Source organism: Catharus ustulatus, chromosome 5 (genome assembly GCF_009819885.2).
Source record: "Catharus ustulatus isolate bCatUst1 chromosome 5, bCatUst1.pri.v2, whole genome shotgun sequence".
Classification (NCBI taxonomy): domain Eukaryota; kingdom Metazoa; phylum Chordata; class Aves; order Passeriformes; family Turdidae; genus Catharus; species Catharus ustulatus.
Window position 1 is genome coordinate 17678481 of NC_046225.1, and position 18525 is coordinate 17697005.

The 18525-nt window shown below is 44.5% G+C and overlaps 1 protein-coding gene across 4 annotated transcripts in view; it reads left to right on the plus strand.

Moving 5' to 3' along the window:
* Window positions 1–881: 881 nt before the first annotated feature.
* Window positions 882–18525, plus strand: part of HERC3 (HECT and RLD domain containing E3 ubiquitin protein ligase 3) — a 45394-nt gene continuing 27750 nt past the window's right edge. For all 4 annotated transcript variants that reach the window (XR_004417932.2, XR_004417933.1, XM_033059819.1 and 1 more), the window contains exons 1-3: window positions 882–920; window positions 4064–4108; window positions 5467–5724. Coding sequence is in view for 2 of the 4 variants with exons in the window: in XM_033059819.1 (XP_032915710.1) it covers window positions 5499–5724 (226 nt within the window). In the remaining 2 variants the exon portion in view is untranslated. The remainder of the gene's footprint in view (window positions 921–4063; window positions 4109–5466; window positions 5725–18525) is intronic.

The window sequence follows — 18525 nt, forward strand, 5'->3', positions numbered from 1 at the left end:
CACGGGAGTAGCTCTTTATTCTAAACACGCACGATCCACGCAAATACAGGTGATTTTTTTACTTGATCTGTCACACATTTTCTGATAAATGCACAAACACTGCAAACTGTCAGACACGTCGCATAAGGGCCACGAATACTTGTGGGCACTGGACTTACCTAGAGACTTCTTCCCCCCATCCTGAGCCCTTGCAAACATCTTTCTGAGGTTTGCTCCAAATACTGTCATTTTGGTGGTCTGAATGGGTTCCAGCTAGTGCATTGCTCTTGTGGAGTGCAGTCTTTTTCTAATAGATAGCACTAAAGCCAGAAAATCAGTACTTGGGAGTTACATAATTGCTTGCTTGCTTGCTCATTGGCCTCTTTTTTTTTTTTTTTTTTGCTCCCCCTCTCTCTCATGGGGGACTTTGACAACAAACCTTTCGAAACTTTGAATTGACAGGTGACGAGAGGCCATGTAAAATGAAGAAGACACTATTGTTATGAGTAAGTGACATTTCGTGCTTAACTCATTTTTGAAACGCTGGAAAGCCGCCTTTCCCTTGAGACCTTCATTTAGAACAGCTTAAATTCTGGAATGCGCTTAACTTGGCCCGTTGGTTTCTGCTGCGTTTAGAGCGGCTACTGATCCGCACGGCTAAAGCCCGGCAGCGCAGCGGGCGGGGGCCGGCTGTCCCTAGCGCTGCTCCCGCGGCAGTCCAGCCCCGCTGGGAAGGGCAGGCCCACGCCAGGAGCCCAGAGCTCACACCGTGCCCGGGCCGCGGGGAAAGGAGATTCCCGGCCCGCCCCGCGCCCGCCGGGGGCCGGGCCCGCCCTGCGCATTGGCCGCGCCGCGCGTCACTCCCGGCGGCGGCGGAGCGGGGCCGGCACTGGGGCTGGCACTTCCTCGTCGCCGCGGCGGCAGCGGCGGGGCTGGCGGCGGTGAGTGTCGGGGAGGGACAGCTCAGCCCCGCCGTGGGGCTGCTGCCGGTCCCGGTAGCGAGCCCGTGTGGGGGGCAGCCGGGGCTCGGGCGTGGCGGAGCCCCCGGCGCCCTCCGCGGCGCAGGACGCGCGTCCCCGGCCCGGGGCGGCCGCGGGGCTGCGGCAGGAGCCGCTGGGCGCTGCTGGTGCCGCAGCATCACCTGGCTGCGGGGCGGGCGCGGGGCTGTGTCGCTCCGGGGTCGCTGCGTGCCCGCCGGGGAGCGCCGCTCTGGGCGTGGGAAGCGGCCGCAAGAAGCGCGGGGTGTCCGCGGTGAAGGCAGGGAGGGAGCGGTGTTTTTATTGGGGTTACAAAATGGAGGTGATGGCGCGGGGGGGGGGGGGGGGGCGGTGTGTGTCATATTTGATTTTAGGTATCTATTTTTATATGTTTCCTGTGGGAGTGTTTCCATCTGGGGGCACGCGGCTGTGCGGTGGAAATACTCTGCTCCTGCTTTAACTCGTTTGCTGGTACACCTTGTATTCTCTTGCTCTGTAGCCTGGTTTACATTGGACACTGAGTTGGACTGAAGCGGAGGCAGAGAGAAGAAGAAAGTGGGCTTGGAGGCTTAGTGGCAGAAAGAGGCAGTAAATTCTGTCATTGTTGAGCAATGCTGGTAGAAGAAACACATTTGTTATCTGAAATCTCACAAACAAGAGGGAAGGAAAAACTTGTTTATTCATGCTCTGCCAATTGGCAGATCTCTTTGTTTAGAGAGCATTGAGCTCTCAGTGTTATTTGTTGCAATCTTGATATGTACTTAGGTGACTTTCCCAGAAAGGGAGCAGAGTGGAAATGGCTTTAGAATATGTTTGTGTGGTTTTGAGGAGAGGCTGTGCATGGCATGAGAGCTTTTAAAAAGAGAGAGGAAAAGAAAAAAGACATAATACATCCTGTCATGATCATACATGCAGCATTATTATTTACCAAACCACCGGGGCTGTTTTTTCACCACAGGATATATACTTAGTACGTAGCAGAACCTTATTATAGCAGAGGGTGGGTCTTCCACCCACAATAGATTTCCTCAAAATATTCCTCACAGTGTGAGGTTTTCGTAGCTCTAGCTGTGCTATGTATGTCCTTTGCTGTTTTGATGATGAATTATTCCTGGAATGCCAGGGGCTGAGGATGTGTTATATCTTCGCCCCTCTCTTTTATATGTGGGGAATTGCTGCAAATGACTGGTTTTACTGCATTGCATCTGTTCTCAGCTCTGTGAAACATGAATACCAAGCTGGCTGTGTTGGGATTTCTGAGAACAGGAATAGGTGATGTGGTTGTGTACTGCAGTTCTTGTGCTTTTTGTAATCCAATCTTTAAAAGGAACTCTGAACTTTAATCCCTAACTGATGCATTTAAGAAAAACTTCTCCCCTAAGGGTTTTCCCTCTGAAGATAAAAATTAATCTTTTTTAAGCTGTATTGAGCTGGGCACTAGGAACATTAATCACTTATGTAAAATTTCAGTAAAGTGAATATAAATCAAATATTTGATATATACGTGTGTATGGGCAGGCACATATCTGTTAGTGCTTGCTGACACTGGAAACTTTATGTAATTGTTTTAGTATGAGAAGTAGTTTGTAGAGGGAGTTTGCAGTGGCACATGCAATTTTACTTCCTCTGTACTGTCAAAGAAGAGTAACTGCCTTAATCAGATTGGAAGCAGAGTGTGAAATTGTCATTTAAAGTCTCGTTGTGTTTCAGGACACAGCTCCTACTTGAACATATAATGTATTAAGACCTCCAGCATTTTTCTTTTTAGGGGGAGAAAAATACAGTCTTAAAGTCGTGATTTTAAAAATGTCTTCAACCTAAGTAAATTCACCAGGCCATTTGAAATATTCAGCTGTGCCTGTACACTCAAATTGTGAGTGGCTGTGTTTTTTGCTCTGCTCTCCACTGGAAAGTGTTGATCTGTTTCTGTGAAGCCAAGCTGTACAGAGATTTATTGGCAAAATATTTGGAAGATGGAGGTGGCAGTCGATAGAGATGATTTAAAAAAAAATAGTGAAAACCAGATTTTCTATGCCTGGTATAGGGATTGTTAAATATGAGGAGCTTCAAAAAATATGGGCCTCTAGCATGAATGGAGAGTTGAACTCTGAAATATCACCCTAGTGTTTATATGGATTATACAGGGCGTTTGAGCTCTTCCTGTTTCAAGTAGTGTCTTAGCTGGAGGAAAAACCCATCTCTTACCAATCACATCATATCCCCTTGCCCATTAGCAGCAAATTCTTGTGTGGAATATCAACACAAGGAAAGTAATTAATGTATTTTTAGCATTTTTAAAAGAAACTAGCACTAGAAGATGACTGTAGTCTATAGGGAGCAGAGTATTGAGGAACGCTTTCAGAAGGTATCCCAAATTAATATTTAGCTTGTGTAGTACAGTGTCATTATAGTTGAAGCCATATACTGGTGAAATTTTTTCAGCTCATAGGCAGTATCTATTTATCCTAGCAGGGAACATGATCCTTGGATCTTCAGGATTGCTGCTTATGTCTTTGTAACATGCAGTTCCCCAGGCTGAGAGAAATGGCAGTCCCAGATTTCTGCTGTTCCAGAGTCAGTTTTGAAACGATTCCCTGCCACCTTCAGGATGTCGCTCATGCATTTTTAGTTTAGGTTTTTTTGGTGGTGTGATAGAACATGGAGTTCGCTCTAAATGTAGCTGTTTAAAGCACATTTAAAGCACATGCACACACTTCAATTTTCTTGTGTCCTACGGCATTCCTATTCTTAGCATAGCCAGCATAGAGGGTATCTTCCATTAGGCTTTTGTGCTTAGGGCAACCAAATACAGAGTCTACACCATGACTGATTTAACTAGGCAGAACCTTGTAAGCTCCTGCTTTTTTACCCAGACAGAGCCTTGTAACCTCCTGCTTTTTCCTCTGCATGCTTTGGAGCTGGTCAGTGATAAGCACATGTGGGTGTGAATGAGTTGGATTATGCTATAAGGACTGCTAGAGATAAACGGGGTCCTGCATTACTTTAAAGCACCTAATAAGAGATCCTAGTTAGCAGTTCGTGGTGGGGAATTGCACCACTGATGAAGTACTAACTGGAAAATCCAATCCTCTCCCTTCCCCTTCCAGCTCAGTCGTGCCTCAGAGGAAGTGACCACAGCTGACAAGCAAAAGGTAAGAGATGAACACTCGTTGCTTAGGGCTTAGATTAGGGAAGGCTTTATTGCTAATACCTAGAGCTTGAATTAGCACCAGGTTTTGGAATCAAACTAAATGCATGTGTTTCCTGTCTGCTCACAGTGGGAGAAGGAATCTGTGGTGCTTCAGGGGTTACCTTTTTCTTTTCTATCTTGTGCTATGTTAGTAAATTTGCTGCTGCAAATTGCCTTAGCTTAAAACTTGGCATGGTGTGTCCTAAGACTTGATGTCTCAGATCTTTCATTTTCTAATGTTTTTGCTTCCTCTCTTGGCAAAAAAAAAAAAAACCAAACCAAAAAAGCTTTAGCTGGTTTCTAGTTCAATCAGAGGAGTTCTCAATGTCTTATTAGTATAGCATGCTTAACAAATAACCCAAACCTGTTGAGATTAGGAGTGACGAAGAAGTGTTACTAAAATCTTTCACATGCTTTTTATGAAATACTGTTTTCTTCCCCTAGCTTTTATGCATTAGCATCCTGTTGTCTTTATCAAGTTCAAGCCAAGTAATTCCTTGGACCTTTTATATTGCTATGTTTTTTCCTTTGCTGTGTTACCCCACTCTGAAATCCCTGACTTTCACTGAGCACACCACAGAAGATAACGCCTGACTGCTGGCAAGTTGCATCAACGTGACCTGTCCATTGCTGTCAGGGCCAAGCTGTCAATGTGCTGCTCCACGTGAACTGCTGCTTCTTGTGTAATTCTTGCTGCAGTTCAGGGATGTGTGTGTGTTCAGTGTGGGGCTCAAGTTTGGGGTGTGTGTGTATGTGCGCATGTATAAATTTGGGTTGCAAGACTGCATTCAATTGAGCAAAGTACTCCTTAATTTGTGTTTATCAGAAATAACACATTTCTGCACTGGCCAGTGCACCACAAATACCTGTGTCTTTCTGTTCAGGTCTAACCACCTTGGTGGTAATTTTTAAAGATTTACTTAGAAGTGGTGTCAGATATGACACTCTAAAAATTCAGATTTGGACCTGTTAGTCTGAAAAATGTTACAGTTGGTTTTGGGCATTGTTTGATACTTGGCTTTTGAAGCAGAATAATTTTTGCAGTGTAAAGTCTCAGTCTCCTGGGTTTCAGAACATTTCTATTGCCTCGCAGATGGAGATGGCCAAGACATGAAGGTGCTGATTCAGTACTACAGCTGAGCTGTCTTGATTACTCTTTGTCTGTGTAATGGTTTACTGACAGTTCCCAAACCTGACTGTCATGCAGGAAATGCCTTTTCTGGTTGTTTCGACTTCCTGCTGTGAACAGCTGGATCTCTGTAGGATCATTTGTGGTGTACTTGCTTCATTCACACTGATTCCTCTGTTTCTCTTGCCCAGGAAGGATACATGACTTGCTGAAAAGAGAGAAAATGCTATGCTGGGGCTACTCGTCTTATGGACAACCTGGGATAGGTAGCAACTTCCAGGTCATCATTCCTGAACCACAGGTGTATGGGTTCATCCACGACAGAAATGTCAAGGAGGTGGCATGTGGAGGAAACCACTCTGTGTTCCTGTTGGAAGATGGGGAGGTGTATACCTGTGGCTTGAACACCAAAGGTCAACTGGGACATGACTGTGAAGGAAGCAAGCCGGGTAAGTCTGCTTTTTATATGCACTTCAAATTGTCTTGAGGCTGGTGGGCTGAGAGCATTGTGGAAGCTGCTTTGTGCTGATTGCTGTAGAGTTGGAGCAGCCAGCAGAGCTGATAATCGTGTCACATAACACACTAGTGATGCTGAATAACACTAGCTGGCTCTGGAAAGCTAAAGCTGAGCAGCACGGGTGAGGAGACAGGTCTGCTCACTTTGCCTGGGAAATACATCAAAACAGAGGCAAGCACAGATGGTCTCAGGGCAGATTTTGTTATCTGGCATTATATTGTCTCTATAAAAAGGAGGAGAGGCCCATGAGTCATGAGTGTCTTCTGCTTTTTCTTTTCAATTGCAGAGCATTGTTATGCCCACTCTTATTCAGCTGTTGCTGAGAGTTTTCTCACAACAAAGAGTACGAGTGGATCTGTGTTGATTGTAGTTGTGGAGAACAAACTTCTTTTTGGCCAAGAGGGTTTGTAAATTTTGTTTCCCCATTTCAGAATCCCTTGTCAACTTGTGCCTTCACTCCTTTGTGCCTTCTTAAACTGAAAAAAGGTCACTTTAGTGTTGTGTTCCCCAGACTCACAGTGCATCTTCATTGTGTTCTGGTGGACAGAACTCATGAGTGCTGAACCACAGGCAGCTACTGCCTTTCCTTCCCAGCATGAAGGAGTGATTTAATTGTAAGTTGTTCTTGGAAGAAACCCTGAAGCCTTTCTTCTGGACTCTTCTGAATGTTGGCCTTCCAGTTTACCTTCCATTAACTTCTTGGTTTTGGCATGTGATACAGATATTTCTGTTTCCATACTATAACAGTCCTGTGCTGTGTGTAATTAGAGCAAAAATTCCTCAAACTGCAGGCTACCCTCTGTAGGACTTGGGTTTTGTGTAGTGTAACCTATTGTTGCATGACAGAAAGAGAAGGTGTGTGCAAAATAGCCACAGTTCCCCATGCAATATGTGCAAACCTGACCTGACTGACCCTGTTGCTCCTTTCCTCTGTCAGTATCTTTTGTCTCTTTCTGTCAAAATGAGTTGGCAGGTGTTGGATGCTGGATGACTCGGGTGCTGGATTAGAGGAGTTGACCTTGAATCTGCCCTCTCTTGCTTTTCCTACAAGTAGTTTCTAGACAATTACTGGAAGAGACTGGGAACAGGAGTATGTAAGTCCTCTCTGTGCACGTCTTCTGAGTACTTGTAAATTTAGGCTCTGGAATAAATTAAATTATAAGGAAGCCAAGCCTGGTGAATATTCAGCTTAAACTGCTGAGGATACTTCATCCTCCAAACCACCCAGCTAGCTCAAAACTAGTGTGGAGACCCCAGAAATTCAGTACTGTTTTGAGAGCTGCAAACATACTTTGAGAAACATATTTGGGCTACACTGCTGTTTTATCCATAAAATTAAGCAAGCATAAGCTGATGATGAAAATGGAGGTTTCACAGCAAGTAGATAAGAGCTGGAAATGGACTTCATGAATCCTGAATTTTGAAGTGTAGATCTCTCTCAGCTAGGTAATGCTGTTTTCAGCTAGACCTGTAGAAGAGGGCCAGTCTGAGATGTTGAAATAGAAATGTTCTTTGTGTTTGATCCCAAGTGCCCTTCTTCCACCCCTTAAATTAGGGTCTGTCACTAAGATGTGAAACCAAGTCCCCATTATCCTGCAGTTATCCAGTTACTTTTTTCTGAAAAAGGTTCTGCGGTGCTGCTCTCTGAGGAGCCTGTGGCCATACCAGAGTAATGGTGTTTCAGCACAGCATTACTGGCTGTGGCTGTAATGGGATTTCTGCTGGCTAGGGCAGGTGGGAGGGATGTGCTGTAAAGCAAGGAGCAGCTGCTCTTTTTAGCTTACAGTGAACAGTCACAGCAGCCTTTATGGTAACAGTAAAGTGGGGGAGAGCCCCATCACACACTCCCCTGTGCTTTGTCTTGCAGCACTGGGAACTGAGTTTCTTAGTTTTCATTTGCAAATGGAAGCAAGAAGAATCAAACCCTCCTCTCACTCCCACTTCCTCTGCATGGGATAAAGACAACCTTACACCTTTTGTGTTAAAAGGCCTGTCAAAGATGATCTTTTCTGTTTTCCATTGTTGTGGGCCTGTGAATGAAGCCGTGCCTGACAGGTGACAGGGTCCTGAGCTGCTGGAAGTGATAGAGAAGCCTGTCAGGAGAAGTCTGCAGTAGAGAATGGGAGAAATGCCAGGAACTGGGACTCCTGGAGCTGCACGTCTCCAGCCTCTGCTGGACAGGGCAGTGTGGGCTGAGGTCTCTTGGTTTTCCTGCCCTGTGGCTTGATCCTGCCAAGCCCATGAGGGCAGCTGGGAGTGGGTGACTTCTGCCCAGCTCTGGAAGCGAGCTCCATCTCCTGATGCAGGAGGCTTTGACGCAGTACTGATTGTCCCTTTCAGGCAGCCCCTGGGGAGCCTCCTCTGGACTTCACAAATGCTTACCAGGGCTTTACAGGCTGTGTTGGAGAGTAATACGGAGACACAAAAATGTACAGGGGGTTTTGAACCTTGTGGAGGCTGCGTTGATTTCCCAGGGATGGAGTGATCCCCTTCCTGCTGCCTAGATCTTCCCTAAGAGGAGGCTCCCTTTTGTTTCTCACTATTCAATTTTGCTTCTCAGTCATGCAAACAGCGGCACAGAATTGTTTCAGCAATTCCTCTTGGAGGAGCCTTTTAAAGGGCACCTTTTGAAATGAAAGAAAATGTGTTAATTAAAAGCTGTGTTTATGGTCACGTCTGTTGACCTTGTGGATGTAATGTGGAGAGGGGGATAGCAGCTGCCAAAGTGTTTCTTATGCCCCTCCTCTACAGGGAACAGAAATTACTGGTGGAGTGCATGCCTCTGAAAGAGCGTAAGTCAGTAGAGGTTTATTTTCTGGAAGTGCCCTTTCCTCTGGATTTTACATTGAGGTGCTAAAATTAATATTTAAGATACCTAAGAACTTCAGCCAAACTAAAATAACATTCCTTTTGAACTAGAAGTTAGCTGCTTCTGAATGTTTTTAACTCCCTCCTTTTGATGATACCAGGGTGATACCAGGTGTGGCACTCCTATGGCCCTACCACAAGCCAGTTTCCCACCTTGTCATGCTGTTTACCAATTAATTTTTAATGTGATTGTGGTGGTGAGCAAGACACTGGAAGAGTCCACCCGTCTTAGGGGTGGATATCTGGCTTTGTTAATACTTACATGATTGTTTTTCCTCACCTCTTTTTTTTCCTTTTCCTCCCCAAAACATTCTGTAGTTTGTGTCTCTGCAATCACTTGGCAGGGATGCAGAGGGGTAGGAATGCTGTTCCAGTGTTCTCTCACCATGACCATTATTAATAAAGCTTCTGTCTGACCTGCCCTAATTTTCACTTACGTTGTTACGCCCTTGAAGTTTTCAGAGTCTCTGACCATGTCTTAGGAGAAGCAACTTGGCAATTTTGGTAGTGAAGTATTGAACCTGCTGTTTTGTAAAATGCATCTGAGTTTGCATTGATTTCCTGAAATTTATCAGATGATAACAAACATTATGTCTCTAATGGGAAGCAATAATTTTGTACTGCAGTAGTTTTAGGAAAAGAAAACCTATTCTTCATAAGTATATCTAAATTTCATCTTTTCCTGTAATTTCACTTGGATTGATTTTCTTCAGGTCTACCATGATGTCTTGACTCCCTGTGATGATTCTTAGATAAGTGTTTTATCTGAGTATGCATGCTGGAGAACAAAAAACAGATGGAGGTACCTAAGGTAGAGGTTCTTTTGGGGTCTGGGTGGAATTACAGAGGAGTGTGAAACAACTAGCTGGTTATTAGTAGTTTGTAAAGCTTTAAAAACATGCTCGAGTCTGAGATGTGGAATTTGTTTTCAGCTCTAGATACTTGTTCTGCTCAAGTCACTTGGACTTCATTGATTTCTGCTAGTGAGAAAACCTGGGCTTTGGTAATTAGTGTCAAGAGAGCTACAGAGCAATGTCTCAAGCCAAATTTGCCTCAAACCTTTTATTTGGTAAGATACAGCAGACAAACCTATGTTTTTTTTATTACAAAATTCCATCTCTGGGTGCAAATTTGCAGGGGAGCACTGCAGTTGTGGAATCTATCTGCTCATAGCTTATGACAGAAATATCATCATAATGTTCATTCTCTTTCAAAAAGCAGGAAAAAGCACCACCAAAACAAACAAGCCAACCTAGGTGATCCAGATCTTCTGGATTTCTCTGAACTGAGTGGCCTTTCTTTTCAAATGTGAGTCCACTTGTCCTGAGCCTCAGCACAGGATAGCAGCAGCAGAGAGCTCTGTGTTCAGGGCAGCATACTTGTTAATCATAAACCCCAGAACAGCTGAGAATTCAGATGTGCCACCTACTTGGAAGGACAGTCTGTGTAGATCTTCCTGTTTTAGCCTCTTCCCGGTGGGTGAGAAGGCAGCCATGAGGGCCTGGTTGCTCTAGAGGAGAGGTGGCAGGGCTTGTGTTTGTCATCAGCAGGTTGCAGGCAAAGAGTGTGTGTGTTTATGTTTCAGCACCCATTGTAAATGTTATTTGTAAAAAAGAAAAAAAAGTAGTTAAACTGGTCACCCCTTGCAGATTTGTACACATCTCTTGCTCCTTTGATCGATCACAGGATCTGACCAAGCTATTTCAGGTTGCTGTGCCTTCACTTAGAGGCTGCAGTTGGATTTACTTTATGGAGTGTCAGTTTCAGCTGAATTGATGCCATTTGGGCTTCTGAATGATTTAAAATTAGGTGTCAGAGTTTAAAATGAGCTTAATTTAGAAACAATTGGTGTTTGATTAAATGAGAAGTAAAGGAAGTGTTTTCTCCAAGATATCTTAAATATGCCTGTGTTGTGTTGAATTGGCTGGCTGAGGGATTCGAATATGCCAGATAATTATAGTGGGGGTTGTTTTAAAATTTGTGTGGTCTTGATCATGAGAACTGACTCGTGTCAGTATTTTCTGAGGCTGTAGGACTAGGAGAACCTACACTGAGGAAAGACAAGGCTCTTTAGGAGGGCCTAAACAAGTAAAAATCTGATTTCTTGATACTAAAGAAATCTAATCAGCGCCTGAAATGGCTGTAAGGTGTTCTCAGATGCAACTGTGAAATCTTGTCTCTAAACACACATGTATTATTAGAACCACTGTATTCCTCTCTTGATTTCATTTTACTAAGGGGCAAAAACAAGGATGAGCCCAGGGAAAGCAAGATACTAGTTTTTTTACGGTCAGTATGATCTGTTGTTGCAGAGGACAAGGGGGACAGTTTTAATGCTTCTTTACCTCAAAATGCAGAGCTGCAGTAAGAATGACCAGCTTTTTGCCTTCTGACCTGGGGTTTGTAGGGCAGTTCGGCAACCTAAACTTGTACTTGCCTCTGTTGTATTTGTTGCTTGTCACTCATGTATCATACATACCCTTCAGAGGCTTTCTGAAGGTGCAGCTGAAATAAAAGCTTGCAAATTAAATAAAGGCTGTCTGCCTGGCTTGGAAGGAACATGAAACCTTGGCACTGTATGTGGCACTAATGCCTGGCCCCTTTCCTGTAACCATGCTGAAGCTAGAAGATGTGTTCAGGATAAAAGGGGTGGGTAGCTGAGTTAAAGGGAAGGGCAGGGAAGGAGCTGGAGGTGATGGATGCAAGTTTTATTGGATGCCCCAACCTTTTTGTAGTCAGAATGGTTGCTTGTACTGGACAAAAGTGGTGACTTCATTAAGCCGAGTAAGTATGGCTGAGAGTCACAGCTTCTAGGGGAGATTTGGGTAGTTTGGTGGTTGTTGATTTTGACTCAGTTATCTTCTGACAGCCCAATACTCTTCCTTAAGCTGTATTGGAAATAAGACTTTATGTCAAACTTTGTGTGACAATTCTTACCAGAAATCAAGTAGCTGAAAAAAAAACTGGTAAGACATGTTCACTCTTTTCAACACCTGACCTGCCTTTTAAACAGCTACCTGCCTATAAAAACTTGCCAAAAAGCAATCTACAGATGCTCATATCTTCTTTTCTCAGAATGTCCAGTAGATAAAATTAATAAAATTTATTTTTTAATGTTTAATAGGATTGCATTCTTTGCCTCCCTTTTCCCAGTCACCATACTTGTTTTCAGTAACACATTTTCAAGCAGTATTTGTGAAGCTGATGGGAATGCCCTTGAAAGCAAGGGCAGAGGTGCTCTACTGAGTGTGCACTGTGCAGGTGTGGCTTTTCAGAAATGTGGCTTTGTCTTGTCTGCAGGATTGAAATAAATGGGAACAAAGTGAGGAGCAAATCAAGTGCTTTTGGAAATTGTATTACTTAATCAAAGCCTGGCCTGCCACAAGTGAGGCTCTCAAGTGTCACAGCTCTGGAGTGTGTATCACCACTCCATCAAATCTGGCATCTCTGCACCCATTTCCCTAATTCCCCCTTCTACTTCTGATACCATCCTCAGTATGTCATGCCAAGGTTTAGTGCATCCTGCCCACCTTGGACTTGCTGCCTTGGAGCTGTGGTATTTGCTGGGGTGTACGTGGTGGATCTTGGGGGTTTCTCAGTAGTCATGGACCAGCCACAGCTTCTGTGCTGCCTGCCAGTGGCCAGCAAGCCTGGCTGAATGGCCACCTTTACAGCTCTTTGCCATAGCCTGAGGAGGAAAATGGGCTCTCTCTGGGTTTTCTGAACATGTTTACCCTATGTTTCTGTAGTGACCTATGGTGTTTTATTTCTTTGAAAGAAGCGTCCTTACTAGTTTACCTCCATGGTCTGAAGGTGAATTCTTCCCTCTGCCAGCTGATGCTTGCCAGACTGAAGCCCTCTGTGCCTGAGCAGCCCTTCCCAGGAGCCTGCTCCAGCTGTCTGTGCCCGTGCCAGTCTGCATCCATAGCTCCTCAAGGAGGCTGTGTCCTCTAGACAAAAGGCAGCAAAGTGGGGAGGGCTTTCTGTCTGTGCCTGAGGAAGGGCTTTGCTGTCTCAGGCTTGGTGTCAGGGGGAGTAGCTGGCAAAGTACATGTGAAGTGACACCTTGGGGTATCACGCTGGCCTCTCATTTCTTGCTCTTGCATTCCTGCCTTGACATGACCAGAAACAGCCTTATAAAGTGAACGCAGTGTCAATAAATGGGCCAGCATCTCTCAGATTTGAGACTGCAAGTAGCCTTGCTAAATAAATGAATGAGTCCCACATGTGTCGTGCAGGTAAACCATCATCTTGATAAGAATCACTGGTGTCTCTGGATGAAAGGGGACTGCAGAATCTTTTGTTACTTGGGGCTTCTCAGCCTTGGCCTATGGACTGCGTTATCACCACTGTGATCAGCAGTGTTCTGGGGGAGTGTCACCTGCTTTGGTCTGTCCTTTGCTGTCTTCCTCCCACACTTACTTTTCATTCAGTGAGTCTACTCTCTGTTTACATTTCCTCCTTGTAACCAAATTATCAGAGTCTTAGCAGCTTCAGCATTGCTGTTTTGTGTCTCTCTGATGGGCTTTTCTTCATGCTGCTCTGGTTTCTGCTGCAAGCATAGCGCCATTCACGGAGTTCAGGAAAGGAAGACCTCAAGATTTGCAAACTGGACTTGTAAAACCCAGCCTTCTCGATGGATATAGTAAACTTAAGGTGTTGAAAGTCAGAGGATGTTACATTTTGATGTAAACATTGCTTGTCCATACTTCCAAGTTTTTGCCCCATGCTAAGAGAGGTTTGAGCATAAGGTGTGCAGCCTTATGCAGGTGAGAGCAGCAGGCAGATAGATAGTGAGGATAGCTGTCATATGGTGGGGATGTGGTCTCTCCATGGGGCTTGCTCTTGTAGTCTGGTGCTGTGCAGGTGCAGAGCACAGTGTTTCTCACACCCTTGTGTGCAACAGCATTGTGTAATCTGAGCACAAGATGCAACAAGCACGTACTGCCTTCCCAGAGACGCTCTGTGAAGAACAGGAAGGTAAAATTGCAGAGCTGGTGTCAGGCAGGGCGGTTCCAGCTGTCTACGTGTTGTGTGTCTCATCTGCTTGGCCATGCCAGACACTGTAGAGTCACCAAGGTGTGTTCTTGAGACTGTCCAACAGCCCTGGCCTCCTCCCTATGCACCCTTCTGGTTGTTCTGCTGACAAACCACAGCCTGCAGAGGTGGTGTCAGTGAAGCCACAGGAGCAGTTTTAGCTGACTGGGTTAGATTATTTCTTCGAAAAGCACATGACAGCTTTGCAAAGTCTTTGTTTAGTTTAAATGGTTTATAGAGTCTGGTTTCTTCTTCCTGATCCAGGACTCCAGATGTTTCCTGTGACAGCTAGGAATGTGGGATGCCAAGGTGGTCAGAGTTGAAAGTGGGCAGAGGGAAATCAGGGGGTCCTTCTTGGGAGCTTTAAAGAAAAGGGGAAGGAGCAAAAAGGCCTTGGCAAGCAGTCTGATTTCCCTCTCCCCAATTACCAGTTTCCAAGTGGCAGAATCACACTTCCACTGGGGATGATGTTTTCTGGAAAAGGTGGTGAGTGTACTTGTGCTGCTACTGGTTAAATAGCTGGTATTTTACTGGTAATACTGATAAAAACAGTGAATAGCTAGGACATGGAAGTCATGCTGACAGAAAAGGAGAAACTTTCTTAAGGGGAGGGAGATATCTTCTCTCTTAGTTCACTTTAAATTGCAAGTATTTTGATTGTTGCACTTTGGTTTTCTCTTTTTCCAGTTTCTTTAAAACACTTCGGCATGCTTTAATATTCAACTGACTTCAGTAGGACTGATATCATGAAGCTCATCACAGCCTAGAAGTAGAGCCAGGATATCCACATGCAGAAAATCTTTGGGGTGTGTCATTGGAGACTGAGGAGTCATCTGAAGTTTGCTAATTAATGTATAAAAATCTTGTCAGGGCGTTTGGTAAATCCACTGTCACTTACTTGCTTTTTGTATAGTAGCTTAATAAAATGGTGGTGACTGAGTTTGGCCATATTGTTTTTGTGATTTTCTTGTGGCACTTGTTGAAGGCAGTAGCAGATTTTTATGGAGTTCATGGCTGTTGAATCAGACTTTTGTAAGTGCTAATGGTGTTAGTGTCACCTTGTTAGATGGTTTAATGTTTTGATGCAATTAATTTCCAAAAGGAGAGAACTCTGCTCCTTTCCTGTAAGAATTAAGGTATTTCAGTACTCAGAGAATAGAAAGATTATACAGGTGAAATTTAGGTCGCAGTTGGTGTCTGATTAAATATTCAGCTGCCTTGAGCACTGAAACATTTTATCTCACACTTGTGATTTTTAGATCTGGGTTGCACAATGCTCACCTATCCTCAGTGTGCAGGTGGACTGTATTAACAAGCATGGCAATGCAAAGAAATTGGTTCATCTGTCCTCAGACTTGCAAGCTACTAGCATTTAACCCAGAGGAATTTCTTAGCTTACCTGTTTCTTTCTTCCCTGTGTTTCTACCACCATCTCTTATCTGGGCAAGCTAGAAAGACACCTATTTTTGAGAATTAATGAGTACTTTCCTTGCAGACACCAGCAACCAAGACGAGCAAATGCTCTGAGTTGTTTATTGTCATCCTGGGGAGGCAATGAATGGTTTTGGTCAGATGTCCAAGCAGACTGAAATCACTTGAAACTCTTCCAAGACACAGCTTCTTCTGACCAGAAATGCAGATTTTGCCACTGAAGGTGTAACCTCAGGGCTGATGGATTCTCTGTCGTTTCCAGGCAGTAGAAGCCATGTGGTGCTGTTCCTGTACATCCTGGTACACATATGGCTAAAGGATCTTGCCCTGTCCTCTAGCAAAGGTCTGTCTTGTGAGCAGCTGGAAGCTATATATGGACAGGGTGTACCAACTCTCTGATAAAATTACTAGGAGTAGGAAAGCTAATTAATCATTCAGTGCCTGTGCATTCTAATTAGAGCAGTATAAGTGAGTGCTTTGTGCTCCTAGCAGTTGCAGACACGGAAGGTCCTGCATAGCTTTCCAAAGATGTAGGGGCAAAGCATGGACCCTGCTCTGTAAATAGGGAAGCTATGGACTGATGGTGGGCTTGTCAGGGGTTTAAATTCTTGTCCCAGCTTTACTGCCCTTCCCAAACCTTCAAGCTAAATGCACTGATTGTCAAAAAGTTGAGTTGTAGAAACATACACCACGTATCCTCAACTTTTGCTGGAGTGTCCTTGTAAGCAAGAAAACACAGGAGCAGTCCTGAGAAGTAGCCCTGTCTCCAGTCACAGATGGGCTGTCCTGAAGACATTTTGCCTCATTCTTTACTCCAGTGTATTTTATGAAAAGATGTAACAGGGTTAAAACCAGAAAAAGTCAAACCTTGATATACCTGTTTGTGTTGAGATCCAGAGGTTAAGGTGACAGAAGAGAGAAATCAAAGCTGGAACGCCATCAGATATGAAGAACTGATAAATGACTTCTAAGCATTGGTGCTGTTTTGAGACAACTGACAGCTTCAAGAAGAAAAGATTGTGTCAGTGTCTACTTCTTGGAACTTACGAGTTTTTGTTTGTTTTTTGAAAGCTTATGAGGTGTTGAAACACTGTATTGCATAACTGCTTCAGCCCTTCCCTGTTGCTTTCAGGGTTTTGTTCTGTTTAGCTTTGTAGATAATTTTGCCTCTTAAGTCCACTTGACTGGTTTTATTCATCAATTACACAAGATGCAATACTAAGAATAAACTTCACCTTTTGTACTCTTCATCTCATTGCAGTGATACATCTTCTCGAAGGAGTACATAATGGTGTTGTGATGCTTTGGAAGTTAAATGTATGCTAACCATTAAAACATCTAATATTTTGATGTGAGGAAGGGATGGGAGGTCAACACAGAAGTACAGTAATTTCACGACTATAAGCCACACCATTTTGACTGAAGTTTTGGTCCGAACCCGAAGTGCAGTTTATAATCAGGTGTGGCTTATATATGGACAAAGAATGAAAAGTTGCTGTTTTAGTTTGGAGGACAGGTGTCTGCTGAGAAAGGCAGGAGCTTCTCTTTGAAATGGAGAATGTAAACCCCCTCCCTCCAAATTATTATAATTTTGAAATCAAGGGGCTCTCAGGCAAAGATATGGGAATTGGAATAACAGCTCTTTACTAGGGAAATTAAAATAGAAATACAGTGCTACAAAGAAACAAACCCCCAAAACCCTGACAAAGTCAGAGTACAACCTGACACCCCGTCAGGCAGGGTGTTGGTAGCAGTCCCATTAAATGGTGGCTGCATCCTCCTGCAGTGACAGATGTGATTCAGTTGGAGCAGTGCTCCTGTACAAGGTGCAGTTTCCCTCTAAAGGTCCAGTGGTGATGTGGAGAAATCCAGTTTTCCTCTGGAGTCCAGTGGAGAAAGGGGCTCCCTTAGTGTCCCAAAACCTCTGTTTGTATTTTGGTAAGAAATGTTGGGCTCTTCCCCCTGGCTGGAGCAACTTCCAATGGGATGCAGTAATTTTATCAGTCACACAGTGGCACTCAATGGGCCATTAGCAGACAATGACTCGCTGGAGGAAGGATGGGTTGTGAAAAGATAAAGAACAATGCCCTGCCTGGTTTCAGTGGATGGCCCATTAGCAGAATATCTGCCGTTGAGATAAGGATCACTGCCCCCACCCTCAACAGATGGTGATAGAATAGATACCTTTTATCACACCCTGTATTGCAATGTGTGGCTTATAATCGTGAAATTACTGTCAGATAGATGTTTTTGATATCCCATGTAAGATGAGAGATGGTACATTCAGTGACTTGGCAAGTGACAGTGAACTGGGACCCTTGTTGGACTGCCTGGGCAGCCTGTGATCCCAGGAGAAGGCTGGCTTTTTTCCTTCTCTGTAAAGAAACACATGTGAGTGTATAAAACTATTTAGCATTTGCATTTCTTCATGACTTTTCAGACCAACTGCTATTGACAGGGTATGTATTGTGGTAAGATGGGCCATACGTGCACCTTTCTAAAGGCAAAGAGCTTCATCTCTAAGACAGGCATGGGTTTTTTCCTGTCTGTAGTTATCCAGTGAGTCCAGGTGAGGCTGTGCTCTGTTCCATTGGTGAGCAGTGCAGTCACTAAAGGCTTTCAGTGACACAGGGAGCCCTTTCAAAACAAGTTGGTATTTGTTTGTCTCTTGGGATGGTGCACAGAGCAAGGTCACATTTGTGTTGCCAAATTAAACTTAAGATGGAGCCAGAGGAGACTGAAAGGACCTCAGATTTCTGAACCTATTGAGTCCTCTCAGTGTCCCAGTGTGTGAAGTCCTTGCCACAGCCCCGTACCTCAAGGCACTCTTTCTCTATTTGCAGTGCTACTGTGGTCAGAATCCTGCCCCCTCCAACTAATCTTTGGTCACTGGAGTCTTCTGTCACCTCCCCAAGGTGCTTCAGTGATTCAGGGTCAGCTCCTGCAGGAAGGAAATAAGACTTACTGTGGCAAATATGCTTTCCCAGGGAAGTGTTCCGCATGCCTGCAGGTAGTGAAACAGTCTCTGCTATGGGTGCCCCATATTGTCCACGTTTGCTGTTTTATCAGACTCATGATGTCCCCTGGAGTGTTTGGCAGTGTGCAGGGAGCAGCTTTGGAAGTGAGGCCAGCTGCTGACTTTGTGACCGCTTTTAGGAGCTCAGGTGGTCTGGGCGACAGCCGAGTCTCAGTGTACCCTTCCAGCAAGGGTGACTGGTGAAGTGATGGGTTCATAAATCAAGGGGTTTTCTTTGGAGGAGTGGATGCCTTCATCCTCCTCACCTTTTGATGGCATGATCCTCTCCAGTAGCAGCTTTAGTTCTGGACCTTCGGGTCCCAGTACAGAAACACAGCTGTCTGAACTTAGTTGTGTGTCTGGCACAGTGCAGCAGGTAAT